This window comes from Camelus ferus, chromosome 10 (genome assembly GCF_009834535.1).
Source record: "Camelus ferus isolate YT-003-E chromosome 10, BCGSAC_Cfer_1.0, whole genome shotgun sequence".
In the NCBI taxonomy this organism is placed as follows: domain Eukaryota; kingdom Metazoa; phylum Chordata; class Mammalia; order Artiodactyla; family Camelidae; genus Camelus; species Camelus ferus.
In genome coordinates this window covers 61,091,688-61,114,212 of record NC_045705.1, presented here as the reverse complement: position 1 = coordinate 61,114,212, position 22,525 = coordinate 61,091,688, and the positions used below count along the sequence as shown (strand labels likewise).

Here is a 22,525-nt window from a genome sequence, read left to right as displayed (position 1 = left end):
CTGTCCCTTAATAACTGTGTAACCCTGGGCAAATTACCTAATATTTCTGAGCTCATTTCCCTTAAAATGTAGACAATAATCCCTAATTTGTAGGACTACTGGGGAGATTAGAGTCAATGCAGTAATGAGCAGAATGACAGGCACATCATAGCTCTCAACAAACAATAGCTCTCTTTATTTAGGGTTTGACACTTTATTTCACTCTGGTTTCACTCTAGGATGCACTTAAATCATTTCTTACATTAAAGTTTCCTATGTTTGTTTCCCTTGATGGAAATAACCTCCTACTTGAAAAAAACTAACTAAAATGTATATTAGACTGAAAATTCCTAGAATATTTTCCCCCTATCTTTCCTAGAAAATAATGTCATAAAAATAATGTTTATATGTGCATGTGCCTAATGCTTCCTGTTTTTTTTCTGCTTATGAGAGCAGTGCTGCACCTGAATGACTGTCTACCAACAGCCAGCTGGGCCTGGGCACTGGTTGTTCTTGGTATATTCCTGTCACCTACATCTGGCTCCTGTAGGAACTTGAATTTGCAATCCCTGTTTTAAACACTGTTACTCCCCAAAACATTTAACATTTCATTTTCAGAAGTTGTATATGCATATAATTTACTAGAAAAGGAAAATAGAAGGCAGGTTAAATAATCCAATGTGTAATAATTTTTAAAAATTACCTGATGGAATATAGGCTCCTTTACCTTAAGGTAAACCTGAAAAATATTAACAAAAACATATGTGAATGAAATGCATTATGAAGGGGAAAGAAAACCTATTCCAACTACTCTGCAAATCTCAAATCTCTTCTGCTTCCCTAGTCTTGCTTCTTAGATCTGACTCAAGCCACATAAAACCAATCAGATTAGGTGGCATACCACGAAGGGGCTAATACCTACATGTGGCACTGCTCCGGTGCTAGCTTTATCATGGTAAACTAAATGTTTTAAAGCTGTTAGGGATTATTCTAGCCTCTTGGCCTCTGTATCAACATCAAGGAGGGCCAGAGAAGCACAGACACTCATGAGGGCTGAGGAGGTTATGCTGATAATCGCTGCAGCACATCTGCTCTACTCTACAGTAGCAAGAATGCTGGACTTGGTGACAAGAGTTAAATTTCAAACTCTGCCACTGACTTCCTACTCATTTTTCCTTATCTGGAGAATGGGAATAACAGTAAGCAATAATAAGCTAAAATATGTGCAACTGTCTAGCACATAATAGGTGCTAATAAACATTCACAACAAATTTCTTATCCTTTCTTCTGCTTCCGAAAACCTCTAACTCACTCACCTAGATGTATTCCTAGTTACATAAACCCTAGTTTTAGGCGCCGATGTCACATGGGTGATTAAGTTCAATGCCTACTTATTGCACGCATTTATTGTCTGACAAGAGTACACCTTTAAAATGACATGGTAGAGAGGAATCAAAATTTAAATCATAACCCTGAAATGACTCCCATCACTTAAAGACAAAATCCAAATTTCAAAGCTTTCCATGATCTTGCTCCTGCCTTGCTAGTTGGCCTATTCCTCTTCTCTTGTCTCTTTCTCATCCTAGGCTCCAGAAAGCATAGTGCTACCCCAAATATGCTAGTTTTATGCTTTTTATTTTGTTCAGAAATCCTCATTTTTCAAGATTCAGCTCCAACTATAGTGCTTTCTTGAAGCCTTTTCTGATTCCTTCTCTAAATGCAGAATCTGCCACTCATCCTCCCTTCTACCCTGACTGTCCATGTATAAACTTTATGGCATTTATTAATTTGTTTCTGTCCCCTCCAAGGCAATAATCTTTTTTGGCAGCAAGAACTGTTCTTATACATCTCTATATTCTCATTTAAGGTAGTGCTGATCTAACAAATTTTATGTAATTTTATAATTTGGCTACAGAACTTCTTATTCCTAGAGGAAGTTCCTACCCTCATTACAACAAGAGCAGATTTATTCCTTTAAGCATTCACAGAGCTTTACTAGTAAGCTGTATGAGCGACATTATTATATGTATAACTCTAAACTTAGTAAAGCAGAATGCTTTTAATCTCTGAAATTTATTTCAAAATACTAATTTTCCTTTATATAATTTGAGTCTCACTGTTACTAAAAAAAAAAAGAAATGCAGAAGGGCATGCCTCTTAAAGGCATATTTTTAAAGGCAGAAGAATTAGAGTCCTTAATATGAGCCAGGTATTAGTTCTCACAACTAATATGAAATGTATGCTATTATCATTTTCATTTTGCATATGAGGAAAACTAAGGCAAAGAGAGATTGAGTAACTTGCCCAAAGTCCCACAGTTATTCAGTAAGTATTGGTCCAAACTCAGATCTGACTGACTCCCAAGCCTATGTTTCCAACCATATCAGTTCTCAATTTACGAAGGGGGTCTAATCTTTACCATTGTCAGCTGAGGGAGGCTGATGTGGGGTTCTAGGAGGTGAGCGGCCCAAACAAAAAAATGCACGAGGAGTTGCCATACTGCCGGACAGACTTCAGCTGGAGACACCATGGGGTTAACAACACTTTATTGCCACAGGGAGGTGCGCGCCTATGATGCACCTGTCCTGCTTTTATCTGTTTTCTGTCAGCACATGCGCGGTCTGAGTTTCTTTGTTCTTTAGGCTTACAGAATATCTCTAGCACATGCGTACTTCTATTTTCTTTGTTCTAAATCTTATATAATTGACGCATGTGTGGAGCAATTATTTACTGCATACTATAAACATGCTCTGATCGTGGCCTTGGGTCCCACGGCTGTAACTCATCTCAATGCTCTAGTCGTGGCCTTGGGTCCCACGGCCTTAACTCATCTCAAGACCAGCTCACAACCATCAATTCACCATATAATTTGGTTGGCCAGGCAAGTCACTGCAATTCTCTGGACATTAATCTCTTCTTTTATACAGTAACGAGACTTCCTTTCACCTCTGAAATTCCAGGATTCTTTCATGATTAATGAGTATGTATTTATGCAAAGCACTACTCAGAGCAATGTGGAAACATAATTGAGTATTTATGCTCTTTCAATCTCCTATTCATCTTCTCAACTGACTGAGATCTAGCTCCTACCTCCATCTATCTGTGGCTGACAGCACCCTCATTAAGGTTACTTGGTCTTTTAGCTGAAATTTTTATGGGTCAAACTTTCAATTTCATTTTATTCATCCTCTCAGAGGAAACTGACACTGTTCCTCCTTATAGAAATCTTGCTGTACTCTGTGACATCAGGTGTTCCTGATTTTCTTACATCTCTGATTACTTATTATCAGCCTCCTTTTCTGGCTCCATTTCTTTCACCTGGCTCTCAAGTGGTCAGTGTTTGAATGTTCAGCATGATGACCATAGTTAAAAACTCTGACCTGAATTCTGGAAGCTTACTATAAGAGGAGATGCTTTCATCTAGGTGCTCTCGTCACACAGAAAAATAAGTAACTATGTGAGAAGATATGTTAATGAGCCAGACTGTAGTAATCTTTTCACTATGTATATGTGTAACAAATCATCACGTGGTATACCTTAAATGTATCAATTTAAATTCTTATTTAAGATGATGATTCTTACTGAAATACTTAGGCATTATAAAATGAGATATCCTGATTTTATCTTAGAAAGAATTTGTATACTGACAGGCTTTAAATGTCAAACAGACAAATCAACTGTAACTTTTAGGGTACAATATCATATATGTATATTATTTTTTTTATTGCTGTGAAAAAAAAAAACAGTGTTCCATAGGGTTGTACCTTTGGTCATCATAATGGTCCATGCTATGTGTGTGCCAGTTCATCGATTCCTGCATTTCTACTACTACCCATGACGTGACAACTCCCAAATCCACATCTTCAGCTCAGCCTACTTGTTAAGGCTATGGTAACATTAATATCAAGCACCTCAACCTCAGCACATTCTAAATTGAACTTTACCCTACCCGTACTCCATGACACAAACCTACTCATTATCTTTCCTGGAAAATCTGCTCATCCTCCAAGTTTCCTGTCTTGGTTAAGGACCTACTATGTATCCTGACAACTAGGCCACAAACGAGGAATCATTCTAGACAATTCTTTCTTTTTACTCCATTCCTATGCCTTCCTACTTAAGGGGTCACAAGTACTATGGATTACTTATGACAGCTATTTTACTTCAGTTTAAGTCTCATATCTTGCCTCAGCAAATGCAAAATTCCTGAGGTCTAGTCTCATACTCTTCTAATCCATCCTCCATAATCAAATCTTTATAAAACACATATCTAATTATGCTTTTCCTCTACTTTACACCAGTTAATGGTTCCATGCTACCTTGAAGATAAAATCCAAGCTTAAACAAGTACAAGGGTCTTTATAATCTGATATTTGTCTAATTTGCTAGACTCATTCATTCCTCACTACTTAACATATGATCCAGGCATATTAAATCTCTCCCAATTCCACTGACGGTGATGATTTCATGAGAAAATAAATGTAAAGTACTCAGTACAGTATCTGGCACATACTAAGCACTTAAAAATGATAGTTCACTATGTGTTCCAAGATTCTATGCCTGTGGACAATGTAATGGTCTATTTAAAAGTGCTTCACAACACTCTTACCTAGGGGCCTGGTGAACCCCTAATCATCAATTAAAACCCAGCTCAAGTGTACCTTTCTGCAGCTTTCTTTGACCTACTCAATCTCCAGTAATCTTCCTTTACTTCATCATCATATATCTAGTTTTTACCTCTATTATTGCAATTATCATCTTTTGATACAATTCTGTTTACATTTTTGACTTCCCTTCTAGAATGCCCTCCTCAAGCATAGCGACCACTTCTTAGTCATCTTTGTATTTTTCTATTGCCTGATATGCTATGTGATAAAAGTTTGTTGAGATGAATATCTCAATACAAAATGTAATTCACTTGAGGAAAAAAAACACTAGGGTAGGATCAGAAGTGATCAGCTAGCTCACTCTATTTGGAAAAGGTTAACCATTGTAATAGTGACACTAGGCCCAACAGAGCAGAGCCAATCTCTCTCTCTTTTTTTTTAACAAATAGGAGGAAAAGTTAATTTTTTTCCATTGCTACTAAATATCTGCCTTTTGACGTTCCCCCCTCTTGTAAAAAAAAAAAAAAAAAAGCCAGATGTTTTTAAAAGTTGTTCCAACTTTTTGTTGAGAAATAACACCTAAACAGGAAACAAAGGAAATATCTGTAAGTTTTGTGTAGAAATATTTCAGTTTGAACAGCATGAAGCAAACAATGGAAGCAAAATGTATCAAACTCCATAAATGGTTAGTTCACATGCTTAATCTGTTAGAAACAAAAAATGACTTACTGTGGTTACTATTAAACTAAATAGAATTAAGGTAAAAAGCAGATGGTAGTTTACAGAGTTCTTCACCTTGAAACATTCAAACCTTAAAAAGAAAAGAGAAAAAAAAAAACTTGCTTTAGAATATATAACTAGGAAAACAAATAGAACACTATTTTACCACTGTATACATGCCCCTCTGCCCATCATTTCCTCTCACCCACACTCTCATTTTAGAGAACCCACACTGCCTAGAGCCTCCAAGAGGCTGTGGGGACCAGGAGCAGACACCTGACTTAAACTGGGCCAATGAGAGGCTCTCTTCTGAAAATTTGGAGTTTGGGAGCGAGAGACTGAATCAAGCGTAGAGAGTCAAAAAGTATAAAGCCATATGGACTTAGTCTGATGCTTTTATTTGGGAAGCTAACTTGAAGTAAATAAGTGAGCAGAGGAGTGATCCACAGGAAGAGAAAAATAAAGCAGATATAGACTTGAAGCCATGTGGGGAGGAAGGAATGGAGAAAAGAGGAAGGGAGAGAGAAGCTGCCTTTCGAGTTCTAGTAAGCTGTACTTCAAGCTACTGGGTGCCATATAATTCCCTTGTGTCTTTACAATAAATAAATCTTTCTTAAATCAACTGGTTTACACAGGTTTCCACATCTTGGAATGAATGAACCCTGACTAAGGCACACCATCATAGAAAATAGCACTTTATTACCATTGTCTCTATCTAGATGTCTCCCCATCCAGACTGTGAACTTGCGTGAAGGAATAAAAGCTTTTTTCCATACACTTAGTCACTGTGATAGCCTGACACACAGGAAACATTCAGTGATTAAGGAAATATGAACATATACTTGGCTATTATTTAAGTATCCAACCTTTGAGCCTATAGTTAATACAAGCAGCAAGAGAGTTATCTCAGTTTACTAATTAACAGGAACTGGACACAACTCCTTTTCCTTATCTGTAAAGAAAGGTAGTTGGAAAGTAATGGTGATCATATTGAAAAGAATCAGATAACCAACACATAAAGGTTCTGAGAATCTTAAGTGTTAGCACTAGGGATCTCTTTGCTAGCACTAAGATCTCTTTTACCTTTAATTCTGTGACTTGCTGACATTAAAAAGAGCTCATCTGAAAATATTTTTCTAGATTAGGGGCAGCAAATTATAGTACAAGAACGAATTTCTCAACCTAAGCCTGTTTTTATAAATAAAACTTACTGGAACACAGTCACACCCATTGATTTACATATTACCTATGGCCATTTTCACGCTACAATAGCAGAGATGAAGAGTTGCAACAGAGACCACAGGCCCACAAATCCTAAAATAATTACTGTCTGGCTCTTTACAGAAAATGTTTCTGATGAGCTCTTTTTAATAATACGTTTTTTCAAAGTATATTGATTTTTACGTATCTTTAGAAGAAGAAGATATTGAGCCCACAAGAATGATCATGTTGAAAAGAATCAGATAATATCACATAAGGAGTTTAGAAAAGTCTTAAGTATTAGCACTAGGGAACAGGTGTACTTTAAAGGTTAAGGTTATTAAACTTGTAGTTCAGTTTCCAACTCTGACACATACTAACTGCATGACCTTAAGCCAGTCACCTAAGCATAAGCTCTGCTTGCATACGTAAACAAGTTACTAATTCTCTCTGTGCTTCACTTCATCAAACGGGACAATACCCATTTGTTGTGCACAATTCTGAGAATTTAGAGATGACTTGGTATACTGCCTAGCACAATTACAGGTAGAAAGTAGGTAAATGTTATTATGGCATAAAATTTAAATCTTTATCTAAATTTTTATATATTCATAACTCAAGGAAAGGCAAATTATGCAATTTAAATAAGTCTATCTAAACTGGCTATAAGGTTTGAGATCATAAAAGTTCATAAACAACATTATTATAACTTTCCAGAGATTTTACTCTACATTGAGATCACAAAAGTTATAATCTTCTGCACTACTACAATCTCTTACTAATAAAACTGGATTAGTTATATTACTTAATTTTCTATGAAGCAAATAAGAGTTTTAAAACATATCAAGCAAAAGAATTTTAAATGTACTTACATGCAGTATACAAATATACAACAGCTGTAAATCATTGGGAGTTCATCCAATAGCTATAAGAAACAAAGAAATGACTTGAATATTGTAGAGCTGCAATTATTATGTAAATCTAAAATAAAACATCAGAATGATTAAGATAGACACCTCTTATCTAATATTTTTTACTAAATTCTCTTATATATTTATCATCATATAACATATTCTGAGTGTGTATATTTAGTTTATTGTTTCTGAATAAATAAGCTTATCCATCCATCTGTCTGTGCTAACGTATGCACCTAAGTAGGCTGCCTGACTCACTGGATAGCTTGAATATTTCAGTATCACAAACCATGATAACATATCTCCAGGAAAGAATGATATTCACCATCTACAGATGACAGGTCCTATCAGTATTCTTTTGTATTTTTCTTCCATCCTATAACACTTAAGATAAATGAAATGTCCACTCATCTACATCAGAAGAGATACTAATGGCTGGGGAAGTAAGTTAGTTAATCCAAGTAATGTCTCAGTATGTCTCAGAAAATTAATAATATTATTATTAGCAATAATAATAACTATAGATATTACATATTAAACAATAAGCTAGACACTAAGCTAAGTGTTGTAGATAGGTTATTTCTAATCTTTAAACCAATGCTATAGAATTTATTCACTAGATATGCATTTAATTAATCCTTTAATAATATATCTACTATGTGCCAGACAACACATTAGGAGATGAGGATATGATGTAAACAAGACATAGTCACCACCCTCTACCTAGTGAGGCAGACCAAAAGAAAAATATACTACTAAATACAGAGTAAAGACTCCAACAAAAGGGGCAGAAAGAAGCCAGAGACGGCTGCGGCAGGAAACGAAATGGGATGGCAAAGAAAGGCATTCTAGGAAGAAGGAAGAGAACTTATGCAAAATGCTATATTCTAGTAATTTATTGGAATAATGAGAATGGCAGCATTTAGGCAAAGTTTTATGATTAAGTGTTTCACATTCATTATTTCATTTTATTGTCACAACTCTAAGGTAGGAACTATTATCTCCATTCCATGATGAGAACACTAAGGCTCAGACAGTTTAAGTACTTTGTCTAAGATCGCAATGCTAATAAACAACAGAGCCAGATTTTAAATGGACTCTTCCATATTGTGTTGCCTCCAAAACCTTTCACTTGAATCACATTTAAATGTTCAAAAAACTGGCATAGTATTGTGACATAAAGTTTACCATATAGTAGAGTATCCTTTAAAGTTTTGAACAAGGATCTATTGGCTTTACACTAAACATCTTTTGCATTTTTATTGTATTTCATTTTTCATACATTAGGAAAATATCTCTCACTATATGGCCTCTCCACAATGTACTGAGGTTCTCAAGTGACCCATTTTTGGGGATCTGCTATCCACATATTTGGAGGGTGGGGCATTAAAAGATCTACTTTCTCTGTATTATTCCATGGGCCTATACATTTAGTCTATGAACAGCAGCTGAAATAATTGCTGCCATTCTTTATTCATTGATTCAACAAATATTTATTAAGCACTTACTATGTGCCTGGTACTATGCTATGTGCTGGAAATAAGACAGTCCTTGCTATCATGGTGCAGGAGAGAGAGACATTAAACAGTTAATGGCACAAATAAATATTTAACTATAATTATAAGTGCATGAAGAAAAAGTGCAGAGTACTATGACCATAAAAAAGGGAACTGTGAAAAATTGTCCTTGAAGAAGTGACATATACATTGAGACCTGAAAAATATGCATGCATGATTAGGGTGAAGAGGTATGAGGGGAAGATGAGAACTCTCAGCAGTGGAAACAGCATGTGCAAAGGTCTTGCAGTAGGAAGGGAATCTGAAGAACTGGAAAGAAGCTCAATGTGGTTGAAGCCAAATTAGCGATAAAAAGGGATATAAAATGAGGCTTATGAGATAAGCAGCAGACAGATCAGGCAAAATGTTTTAGCCTTAAAAGATTCTTAATTTTATCTTAAAAGCAATGGTAAGTCATTGAAAAGGTTTAAACTGTAACTGTCTTCATCAGCTTGAAGCGCTATAACAAAATGCCACAGACTGAGCAGCTTAAACAATAGACATTTGCTTCTCACAGTTCTGGAGGCTAGGAAGTCCAAGAGGATTGTGCTGGCAGATTTGGTTCTTGGTGAGGGCCCTCTTGGCTTACAGATGGCTGCCTTCTTGCTGTATCCTCACATTAGGGATGAGGGAAAGAGGAGGAGGGAGAGGGGGAAGGAGAGAGAGATGGGGACGGAGGGGAGTTCTCTGGATTTTCTTATAAGAGTACTAATCCCATCATGAGGACACTACCTTCATAACCTCATCTAAACTAATTACCATCTTGAGGCCTCATCTCTAAATACTGTCATATTGGGGATTAGGGATTCAACATGTGATTTCTGAAGGGACACAATTCAGTCCATAGCAGTGATGGTGGTGTGTTTTAAAATCTAAGTTTCATTTTATATATATAAATATTATTCAGGTACAGTGAGGCCAACAGATCAGGAGATGACTGCCACTGAAAAGATAGTTTGTCTTCACAGTCCCCAAGATGAAGGAACGTGCCACGCCACACAGGGTCACATGGGAAAGCACCAGGGTCAGTCAGGAGGCAGAAGGAGCAAGGGGAAAGTGTGGGTGAGACTGTTTAATTGCAGTTTTCATGAGAAAGGCAAGGCAAGGGAGGATAAGCAGGTATAGGAGTGGCTAACTTGAGTAACTTCAGCGGGCTCTGGGGTACAGGAGCTATCTCTAGTTATCTGGTACCTGGCCCTGAGGTGATTAGGGCAGAGGAATACTGCCAGCTGGAGTGTGGTTTAGAGTATGGGCTCTGGATTGAGCATATGAAGGGCACAGTCCAGAATGAGTTGTTTGCTCTATCTAAGAATTGGCTATCGCTGGGAGGGGCACACTCTCACTAATCACTGAGGACTCAAATGCAAGAGCTTCAAGAATCCAGAAGATAAGAAAACATAGTTGTTATGGACTGAATGCTTGTGTCAGACTTAAATTCCTATGTTGAAGGCCTAACCCACAATCTGATGGTATTTGGAGATGGTGACTTTGGGAGGTAATTAGGGTTAGATGGGGTCATGAGGGTAGGGACCTCACGATGGCATTACTGCCCTTCTAAGAAAAGACAAGAGAGAGCTTGCGAGAAGATGGTTGTCTGCAAGCCAGGAAGAGAGGTCTCACCAGACTTGACCATGCTGACACCCTGGTCTTGGACTTCCAGCCTCCAGAACTATGGAAAAATAAATGACTATTGTTTAAGCCACCTAGTCTATGGTATTTTATCATGGCATCCCGAGCTGACTAATAGAGTATAAATATTTGGTGCCAGATCAGGTACATGTGGAGAGTGCTCTGAAGGGAAAAAGCATGGACGTGGGAGGATTAGCTAGGAGGTTACAGAAGTCAGACTAAGCAAAGTTGCTATTTGGATTAAGGTAGCAAAATTGGGACTAGACATATGTGAACAGACTTGAGAAATATTTAGGAAGTAAAATAAACAGGGATTTGTAACTTATTTGACATAAAGGTGAGGCAGAAGAATGATTCATGAATGCCAAGGATGACTCCCAAGTTTCTTGCCTAAACACTTCAGTTGGTGGTAGTACAATTTACTGAGATTATCAAAACTGAGAAAATTACAAGAACAATTTTCAATATGTTGAGTTTGAGGTTTCTGTGAGACAGTCAAGTGGAAATGTCAATCAGGCAACTAGAAATATAGATCTGTAGCTCAAAAGAAAGGTCTGGACTCCTGATGTTGGCTGCTTTTCTGTTTACTTGTTTAAAGAAATTAAATTGAACTAAGTATATGTTAAAAGGTCATGGATTTTAAGATCTGGGTAATACAAATACAAAAGTTGTATTTCAAAACCATAATTAGCAAAATTATGACTGGTAAAAGGACACAGAGTTTTAGGGTGGGGTGAGGTGTGCAGGGGCCAGACCACAAAGCCCATGGTTCAAACTTATGAGCTTGAACTCTGGGAAGTACTAAAGAGGTTTAAAAGTGACATGCTATCTGAAGAGCAGGGACTGTATTTTACACATTTCATCCCCAACACTTGTACAAAGCCTAGCAAACATTGCTCGAAGAATGAAAACAATTAGTTTTGTTTGTAGGAAGAGCATTTCTATTTCAGTGTGCAAAAGGATGGAGGAGGCAGAGACACCAATTAGGAACCAGTTACAGGAATCTAGGTTGGAGATGATGAATCAAGGAAGTGGCAGTGGAGATGGCTAGAGGTAGACATATTCAAGAACTATAGAAGTTGAATCAAGAGGTTTTAGAGTTTGTAGAGGTGTGAAAGTAGGAGAAATTAAAGATGAATCACAGGTTTTTGGTTTGGGCTTAGGGTATAAGGTGGTTCCATTCACTGAGACAGGGAGCTAAAGAGAAAGAAGGGTAGTATTTATAACCAGGACATCTGTTGTTTACGTTATGAAGTCTGGCTTAGCTTACATTACTACCTAACATTTAACCTATTTTTGTTTCTGTATTATAAATTAAGTTAAATATGAAAAAACATTTTTTCCTTTGGTTTTATTTTCTAGGACATACTTATTTTTACTTATGAGAAATACATGAATACATTCTCTTTTTTTATTAGCATTTTTTCTAATAACAAACATATGCTCAGTACAGAATACTTGGAAAAAGCAAAAAAACAAAAGAAAAAATTAAGAAACTGCCTTCAGTTTTACCCTCCCCAGGATTATCAATAACTGTGCATGTCAGTCAGTGAAAGCAAAAAGAGTTAAATGAGTGAATAGATGAAAAGAAAATCTGGGAGAAGTCTCCTAAAAACTTAAAGCTTTTATACTTCTGCCACCATCAATGCAAGGTGAAGTTCTAAAACAGGTAAAGGAAACAAAAGGGTACAAAGAAAATTTGCATTCTAATCTTGCCCCTAACTTCTAGTCAGGCCACTTTCTCTTTTGCGCTGTTTTCTGTTTATAGAATTTATAGATTGGACTAAATTTAAAAAATCTCTTCTAATATTAAAGTTCTACGATTCTAAATTGTTTTTGGTAGCTTTCACCCCTTATGTGAAGGCCATCTGCTCACTCCTAGCATCTCTATCCCCTCTCTAATGTTGTCCTCAATCTCATTCCCAAATAGATTGCTCTTGGCTGGTTGCCACAAGAATGTGACACATTAATCATGAGAAAGAAATTAGTAATGGCTTAAAATGTTACCCTTCACAGGGGCACACATAATGTAATACTACTTAAAGAAATGAATCACTAACAATGGATCATTAAGAGTGGTTTCAGATATTTTGACTGCCTGAAGAAAAAGGAAGGAAACTAATATTTATTAGACATTTCTTTACCAGATCCTATGATGGTGCTTTCACAGATGTCAATCAACTAATCCTCACAATATTCCTACAGGTATTATTAGACCCACTAGATAGATGAGAAGACTAAGGCTCAACAAGATTAAGTGGCATGTCTTTGCTCAAATAGCCAGTAAAGTGGTAGAGTCAGAACTGGAATCCATGCAGTCACTAGGAATAATAAATCTGATGACAATCCAAGCTCCAAGTCATTCTTTTAAGACAGAACTGTCAATGTTTGCTTGTGCTCAGTATAGGCAGAAATAGAAAACAGACCTCCAATTTCTCTACAGCTACAGTAAGCTGAGTTCAGGCTGGTGAAACGGTGAACCATCAGACCATCAGAGTCAGGTAAGTGGCAGTATGGCCATTTCCTACTTTGCTTCAGTGATTGTGCATAATAAATAATGGCTTAACACAGCTGAGCCAAATTTATCCTGAAAGGAGACAAGACAGGGAAACTGCAAGAATATTCATGATCATTTTATGTTTAGATTAAAGAGATGAAGAAGCTACTTAAACAAGTCCTTCAATACTGATGATTCTTCCCTCTGATCCAATCATCAGGAAAATGGGTCATAAGTCATTTCTGACCAGTTAGGCAAGCACATAAAACCACAATCATGTAGACCAAAGGGGAAGGAATAAGGCATATGTACAATTTGTCCATGAAACTGATAAAGTAGTATGATAATAATAAAGCACAGTGTCAAAGATATCAAGATCAAAGGCCATCTTGTCCACTCAAATGCTGTGTTAAACAATCCAACCCCCAAAATAGGCAGAAGACCTAAACAAACATTTCTCTAATGAAGATGTACAAATGGCTTAAAGGCACATGAAAAGATGCTCTGTATTACTAATTATCAGAGAAATGCAAGTCAAAAGTACAATGAGATAACACCTCACACCAGTCAGAATGGCCATCATTAAAAAGTCCACAAACAATAAATGCTGGAGAGGGTGTGGAGAAAAGGAAACCCCTCCTATACTGTTGGTGGGAATGTACTTTGGTGCAGCCATTATGGAAAACAGGATGGAGATGCCTTAAAAAACTAAAAATCCTTATCATATGATCCAGCAATCCCACTCCTGGGCATATACCCAGAGGAAACTCAAATTTGAAAAGACACATGCACCCTAATGTTCATAGCAGCACTATCTAAAATAGCCAAGACATGGAAACAACCTAAATGTCCATCAACAGATGACTAGATAAAGAAGTTGTAGTGTGTATGTATGTGTGTGTGTGTATATACGTATATGTATATATATGTATATGTATGTATGTATGTGATGGAATATTACCCAGCCATAAAAAAGAATAAAATAATGCCATTTGCAGTAACATGGATGGACCTGCAGAATATCATTCTAAGTGAAATAAGCCAGAAAGAGAAAGAAAAAAATCATATGATACCACTTATATGTGGAGTCTTAAAATATGAGACAAATGAACTTATTTACAAAATGGAAACAGACTCATAGACAGAGAAAAGAAACTTATGGTTACCAGGGGGGAAGGGGGTGGGAAGGGATAAATCGGGAGTTTGGGATTTGCAGGTACTAACTATTATACATAAAATAGATAAATAACAAAGTCCTACTGTATAGCACAGAGAACTATAGTCAATACTCTGTAATAGCCTATAATGAAAAAGAATATGAAAAGGAACATATATATGTATAACTGAATCACTATGCTGTACACCAGAAATTAACACAATGTTGTAAACCGACTATACTTTGACTAAAAAAAAAAAAAGCAAATGCTGTGTTATCTTGGTAACAATCATGCACATCAAAGTGTGTCTCACTTCTGCTCAAAATACTAATGGCTTACAGGCGATAAAGTCTATGGGGCTTAGATCGGCCTCTGGTTAGTTCCCCAAACCATATCTCCTGCTACTTAGTTTAATGCCTGCCCAGAGCAGGTACTCAATAATGTAACAAATGCTAGCTATTATTACTGGTAGCACTGTCACCATCATCACTATATCCTCCCACTCCACAGCTACAACCATAACGTACTACTTACAGTGCCCTGAGAAGCAAAATACACTCTCACAACTCTGTGGGTTCTAGTTGGCATGGCAAATTCCTATTCATCTCTGACAATGCAACTCAGACATATGTCTAAGTCGTCTACGTGAAATTTCTTTTCTGACCCTCTTGCCCTAATAATCACTTTCTCTTTCCATTTCCATAACACCCTATATATACCTCTATCATTGTATTCACTAGCATATTATCTTCATTCCTGGACCATAGATTCCTTGAAAGAAGGATTATATAATTAATCTTTACCCATGCATATCTGCTACCTAGATACAATAAAATTTTTTGAACTAATGAAATTGTTTGTTCAGCCTATGCTTGTGCAACCTCCAGGGACACAGGACTCAAGATCTTCTAAGGCAGCCTTACTATCTATTGGCTCAGAAATCCTTTCCTATGTTGAGCAAGATGTCTCTTAATCTTTAACCCCACAAGGACCACACAGTGGGAAGACTTATTATTAAGATGGCAATACTCTCCAAAGTATGGGTTCAATGCAATCCCTTTCAAAATTCCAGCTAACCTTTTGCAGAAATTGATAAGCTGATCCTAAAATTTATATGGAAATGCAAAGGACCCAGAATAGCTTATACAATTTTTAAAAAGAACAAATCTGAAGGATTCACAGTCCCCAAATTCAAAACTTACTAAAAATCTACAGTAATCAAGGTACCTATAGGTCAATGGAATAGAATTGAGAGTTGAAGTGAGAGTCAAGAAATAAACTTGGGAGAGAGTATAGCTTAATGGTAGAGTTAGCATGCACAAGGTCCTCGGTTCAAACCCCAGTACCTCCATTAAAAAAAAATTAAAGCAAACAAACAAACAAACCTAAGTACCTCTCCTGCCAAAAACAAGGATAAAATGCTGGGCTTTAAGAAGAAAGAAAGAAAAGAAAGAAAGAGAGAAAGAAAGGAAGGAAGGAAGAAAGGAAGGAAGAAAGAAAAATTGTTTTAATTTTAAAAAGAAATAAACTCATACATTTATGATTGATTTTTCACAGGGGTGTCAAGACAATTCAATGCGGAAAGAACAATCTTTTCAACAAATGATTCTGGGACAAGTGAATATCCACATGCAGTAAATGTGGATAAGGATAAAGCTAGACCCCTACTTCACACCACATACAAAAATTAATTTAAAATGGACCAAAGACCTAAAACTATTCTAAACTCTAAATTCTAAACTATTCTGAACTTCTAAAGCTCTTAGAAGGAAACATAAGTATAAATCTTCACAACTGTGTATTGGGCAATGGTTTCTTAGATATAATATCAAAAGCAAACACAACAAAAGAAAAAAACAGATAAAATGAATTTCAGCAAATTCAAAAACTTTTTTGCTTCAAAGGATGCTATTAAGAAAGTGAAAAAATACCTACAGAATGGAAGAAAATATTAGAAAACCATATATTTGATAAGGTCTAGCATCCAGAATATACACAGAACTCTTACCACTTAATAACAAAAAGGCAAATAACCCAATTAAAAATAGGCGAAAGGATATTAAGAGACATTTCTCCTAAGAAAATATACAAATGGTCAACATACACATGAAAAGATGCTCAAAATCATTAATCATTAGGGAAATGTAAAACAAAACCACAAGGAGATACCACTTCACACCCACTAGGATAGCTACAATCAAAAGGATGGCTGATAACAAGTACTGATAAGGATATGGGGAATTGCTGGTGGAATGTAAAATGGTGCAGCCACTTTGAAAAACAGCCTAGGGACTCCTCAAAAGGTTAAACATAGGGTTAGCAATTACACTCCTAAGTATACATCTAAAAGAATTGAAAACATATATCCACACAAAAATTTGTATATGAATGTTCATACTAGCATTACGTATAAAAGTCAAAAAAATTGGAAATAACCCAAACGTCCACTAATTGATAATAAATGGATACACAAAATGTGGTATATTCAAACAATGAAACATTATTTGGCCTAAAAAAAGAAGCCAGACACAAAAGGCCACATATTGTATGATCCATTGCTATGAAATGCCCAGAACAGGCAAATCCATAGAGATGGAGAGTAGGTTAGTTGTTGTCAAGGGCTAGGTGAAGGGATTAAGGGGGAGTGACGGCTAATGGGAATGGGATTCTCCTTAGGGTGATGAAGATGTTCTGGAATTAGAAAGCGGTGATGGTTCCACAATTTTGTGAGTTTACTGAAAACAACTAACATATACTTTAAAAGGGTGTATTTTATGGTTATGTGAATTCTATCTTTTTAAAAAAAGATATTCACCTACATATCCACAATACTACTAACAAAATCAGGAAGTTAACATTGTTTTATTTCTACCATGTAATCCTCAGACCCCATTCAAGTTTTTCTAAGTGTTCCAATAATACCATAAATATAAATATAGGCATACACACACACATGCACACACATACAAAGGATTCAGTCTGAACTACACATTGTATTACAGTTATCATATCTTTTTAGTCTCCTTAAATCTTGAATAGTTCCTCAATCTTTTAATTTTATGACCCTGGATACTTTTAAAGATTACATGCCAGTTGTTTTATAGATTGTCACTCAATTTGATTTTGCCTGATGTTTCCATATGACTATAGATTCAGACTATGCATTTCGGGCAAGAATATCAGAGAAGTGATGCTGTTTTTGCCACTGCATACTCAAGTAGCATATAATTTTAATCTGTCCCACTAGGAAGATACTCATTCTGATTGCTTAAGGTGTTGTCTGCTAGGCTCTTCTACTGTAAAGTTACTCTTATTCCCTTTATAATTGTTTTGTGATAAGGTACTTTGAAATTATGTAAATTCAACACCAAACTTTTAATTTATTCATAATCACTGTTTCATTTGTTATGTCATGTATTATTTTAGTATGGACTCACGATTTCTCATTTTATTCAATGCGTTATATCTTCAGTGGGCTTACTAATGAGTTCACTGTTATAATCTGTTATTATCATTGCTTATTTTGATGCTCAAATTGTCTCAAATTTGGCCAGTGAGAAGCTATCAAAGTTGGCTTCAGTCTCCTTTTGATATGTTCCCATCTTTCTTTTATCGCTTCTATTCTTTCTGGCACAAAAAGATGTTTCAGGCTCATACTGTCCTTTTTTTCTGCCCCAGCCCTCAGAATTCACTCAGGTTCCTTCTAATGGAGAATGATTTTTAGAAATGAGATCTGGGTGTTAAGTGTGCTCTTTGGCTTTGAGGATCCTGACTCCCAAATCCTCTCATGGACAGAACCAGAGAATGGATGTATATACACATATGTGCGTAGAGAAATATGCATGCATGTGTGCATGCATGATTTTGGTCAAATCAATTATCTGCTTTCAGCTCGAGCATTGGAATTTGTAAAATGAGTAATAACTACCTAAGGCAGTATATATAAAAGCACTTGATGATGCTAGAGCTGGATAAATCCCAGTTATTTTTTAGTGTGTTAAAATGCAAAGCTTTATTTTTAGGGTTATTACTTAGCTGTTGCTCACTGGTATCACCATTCTGACTGTTGGTATTCTTTGCCATATAGCTGTTAAATATTTTGAATACCATTACTGCCATTTCTTCAAATACATTTTAAGCTCTAGCTTTATCACTGCTGTCAGATACACCACCAATGTAATGACTCTCTGCTTCTGTCGTAGTGCAAGTGTTGTATGTCATTTCATCTTTTCACTACCTAAAAAGTTTCAAATAATCCTTTCAGATTCTGTTTAAATGTCTAACGATTACAAACTCTTCTAAGCTCCACTGTAATATCATAGCTTATCTGTACTTCTTTAAAAATAATTCCCCCAAAATAAATTAATTGAAAAAATAAAAATAATTCTCATATCCTTGCAGAATAGCACTACCCAATACAGTACCACTAGCCTTATGTGGCTACTGAGCACTTGAAATTAATCTAAATTGAGATACACTGCAAGTGTGAAATATACACCTGATTTCAGGCTGTGAAACATTTCATTAATATATTTTTATATCGATTACATGTTGAAGTAATACTTTGGATATACTGAGTTAAATAAAATGTATTATTAAAATTCATTCCACCTGTTTCTTTTCTTTTTAACATTTTTTATTGATTTATAATCATTTTACAATGTTGTGTCAAATTCCAGTGTTCAGCACAATTTTTCAGTTATTCATGGACATATACACACTCATTGTCACATTTTTTTCTCTGTGAGTTATCATAACATTTTGTGTATATTTCCCTGTGCTATACAGTGTAGTCTATTCTACAATTTTGAAATCCCAGGCTATCCCTTCCCACCCTCCACCCCCCTGGTAACCACAAGTCTGTATTCTCTGTCTGTGAGTCTATTTCTGTCCTGTATTTATGCTTTGTTTTTGTTTGTTTGTTTTTGTTTTTGTTTTTTAGATTCCACATATGAGTGATCTCATATGGTATTTTTCTTTCTCTTTCTGGCTTACTTCACTTAGAATGACATTCTCCAGGAGCATCCATGTTGCTGCAAATGGCATTATGTCGTCGGTTTTTATGGCTGAGTAGTATTCCATTGTAGAAATATACCACATCTTCTTTATCCAGTCACCTGTGGATGGACATTTAGGCTGTTTCCATGTTTTGGCTATTGTAAATAGTGCTGCTATGAACATTGGGGTGCAGGTGTCATCCTGAAGTAGATTTCCTTCTGGATACAAGCCCAGGAGTGGGATTCCTGGGTCATATGGTAAGTCTATTCCTAGTCTTTTGAGGAATCTCCACACTGTTTTCCATAGTGGCTGCACCAAACTGCATTCCCACCAGCAGTGTAGGAGGGTTCCCCTTTCTCCACAGCCTCTCCAGCATTTGTCATTTGTGGATTTTTGAATGACGGCCATTCTGACTGGTGTGAGGTGATACCTCATTGTAGTTTTGATTTGCATTTCTCTGATAATTAGTGATATGGAGCATTTTTTCATGTGCTTTTTGATCATCTGTATGTCTTCCTTGGAGAATTGCTTGTTTAGGTCTTCTGCCCATTTTTGGATTGGGTTGTTTATTTTTTTCTTACTGAGCCGTATGAGCTGCTTATATATTCTGGAGATCAAGCCTTTGTCGGTTTCAGTTGCAAAAGTTTTCTCCCATTCCGTAGGTTTTCTTCTTGTTTTATTTCTGGTTTCCTTTGCTGTGCAGAAGCTTGTAAGTTTCATTAGGTCCCATTTGTTTATTCTTGCTTTTATTTCTTCTAGGAGAAAATTTTTGAGATGTATGTCAGATAATGTTTTGCCTATGTTTCCTCTAGGAGGTTTATTGTATCTTGTCTTATGTTTAAGTCTTTAATCCATTTTGAGTTGATTTTTGTATATGGTGTAAGGGAGTATTCTAGCTTCATTGTTTTACATGCTGCTGTCCAGTTTTCCCAACACCATTTGCTGAAGAGACTGTCTTTATTCCAATGTATATTCTTGCCTCCTTTGTCGAAGATGAGTGGACCAAAAGTTTGTGGGTTAATTTCTGGGCTGTCTATTCTGTTCCATTGGTCTATATGTCTGTTTTGGTACCAATACCATGCTGTCTTGATGACTGTAGCTCTATAGTATTGTCTGAAGTCTGGGAGAGTTATTCCTCCAGCCTCTTTCTTTCTCTTCAGTAATGCTTTGGCAATTCTAGGTCTTTGATGGTTCCATATGAATTTTATTATGATTTGTTCTAGTTCTGTGAAATATGTCCTGGGTAATTTGATAGGGATTGCATTAAATCTGTAGATTGCCTTGGGCAGTGTGACCATTTTAACAATACTGATTCTTCCAATCCAAGAGCATGGGATATCTTTCCATTTTTTAAAGTCTTCTTTAATTTCCTTCATCAATGGTTTATAGTTTTCTGTGTATAATTCTTTCACCTCCTTGGTTAGATTTATTCCCAGATATTTTATTACTTTGGGTGCTATTTTAAAGGGGATTGTTTCTTTACTTTCTTCTTCTGTTGATTTATCGTTAGAGTAAAGAAATGCAACTGATTTTTGAACGTTAATTTTGCAACCTGCTACCTTGCTGAATTCTTCAATCAGCTCTAGTAGCTTTTGTGTAGACCTTTTAGGGTTTTCTATATATAGTAGCATGTCATCAGCATATAATGACACTTTTACCTCTTCTTTTCCAATTTGGATCCCTTTTATTTCTTTCTCTTGCCTGACTGCTGTGGCTAGGACTTCCAGGACTATGTTGAATAGGAGTGGTGATAGTGGGCATCCTTGTCTTGTCCCAGATTTTAGTGGGAAGCTTTTGAGTTTTTCACCGTTGAGTACTATGCTAGCTGTAGGTTTGTCATATATAGCTTTTATTATGTTGAGATATGTTCCCTATATACCCACTTTGGCGAGAGTTTTTATCATAAATGGGTGTTGAATTTTATCAAATGCTTTTTCTGCATCGATTGAGATGATCATGTGGTTTTTGTCCTTTCTCTTGTTGATGTGATGTATTACACTGATTGATTTGCGTATGTTGAACCAGCCTTGTGTCCCTGGGATGAACCCCACTTGGTCATGATGTATAATCTTTTTTATGTGTTGTTGGATTCTATTTGCTAAAATTTTGGTGAGGATTTTGGCGTCTATGTTCATCAGTGATATTGGCCTATAATTCTTTTTTTTTGTAGTGTCTTTGCCTGGTTTTGGTATCAGGGTGATGGTGGCTTCATAGAATGAGTTTGGGAGTATTCCCTCCTTTTCAATCGTCTGGAAAAGTTTGAGAAGGACTGGTATGAGTTCTTCTTTGTATGTTTGGTAGATTCCCCGGTGAAGCCGTCCGGTCCTGGACTTTTATTTGTAGGGAGGTTTTTAATTGCTATTTCTATTTCCTTTCTAGTGATCGGATTGTTCAAGTGTTCAGATTCTTCTTGATTCAGTTTTGGTGGACAGTATGTTTCCAGAAACTTGTCCATCTCCTCTAGGTTATCCAGTTTGGTTCCATATAGTTTTTCATAATATTCTCGTATGATATTCTGTATTTCTATTTTGTTTGTTGTAATTTCTCCATTTTCCTTTCTTATTTTGCTAATTTGTGCTCTCTCTTTTTTCTTCTTTGTGAGTTTGGCCAGAGGTTTGTCGATTTTATTTACTTTTTCAAAAAACCAGCTATTGGTTTGGTTGATTTTTTCTATGGTCTTGTTAATCTCTATTGTATTTAATTCCTCTCTAATCTTTATTATTTCCTTCCTTCTGCTGCTTTTTGGGGCTTTTTGTTCTTCTTTTTCTAATTCATTCAGGTGGTGGGTTAAATTGTTTATTTGAGATTGTTCTTCTTTTTTGAGGAAGGCCTGTATCGCTATAAACTTCCCTCTTAGCACTGCCTTTGCTGTGTCCCATAGGTTTTGAGTGGTTGTGCTTTCATTATCATTTGTCTCAAGGTATTTTTTAATTTCAGCTTTGATTTCCTCATTGATCCATTGTTTCTTCAATAACATATTGTTTAATCTCCATGCTTTCCTTTTTTTCTCCTCTGTTTCTGTGTTGTTGATTTCCAGTTTCATGGCATTGTGGTCAGTAAAGATGCTTGAGATAATTTCTATCTTCTTAAAATTGTTGAGGTTTCTTTTGTGCCCAAGTACATGATCGATCCTGGAAAATGTTCCATGTGCACTTGAAAAGAATGTATATCCTATTTTTGGGGGGTGTAATGCTCTGAAAATATCCACGAAATCTAGTTTTTCTATTGTAGTATTTAATTTCTCTGTTGCCTTGTTTATTTTCTGTCT

General features: G+C 36.1%; 1 protein-coding gene across 5 annotated transcripts in view; it reads right to left on the bottom strand.

Annotated features, from left to right (window-relative positions):
• ACER3 (alkaline ceramidase 3) overlaps window positions 1–22,525 on the bottom strand; it is a 198,693-nt gene that overhangs the window by 38,560 nt on the left and 137,608 nt on the right. For 4 of the 5 annotated variants that reach the window (XM_032489481.1, XM_032489477.1, XM_032489479.1 and 1 more), the window contains 3 exons: window positions 7,379–7,431; window positions 5,316–5,397; window positions 683–718 (listed from right to left, as the gene is read on the bottom strand). In XM_032489481.1, the coding sequence (XP_032345372.1) occupies window positions 683–718; window positions 5,316–5,397; window positions 7,379–7,431 (171 nt within the window). The remainder of the gene's footprint in view (window positions 1–682; window positions 719–5,315; window positions 5,398–7,378; window positions 7,432–22,525) is intronic. The other variant, XM_032489478.1, reaches the window with a different exon arrangement.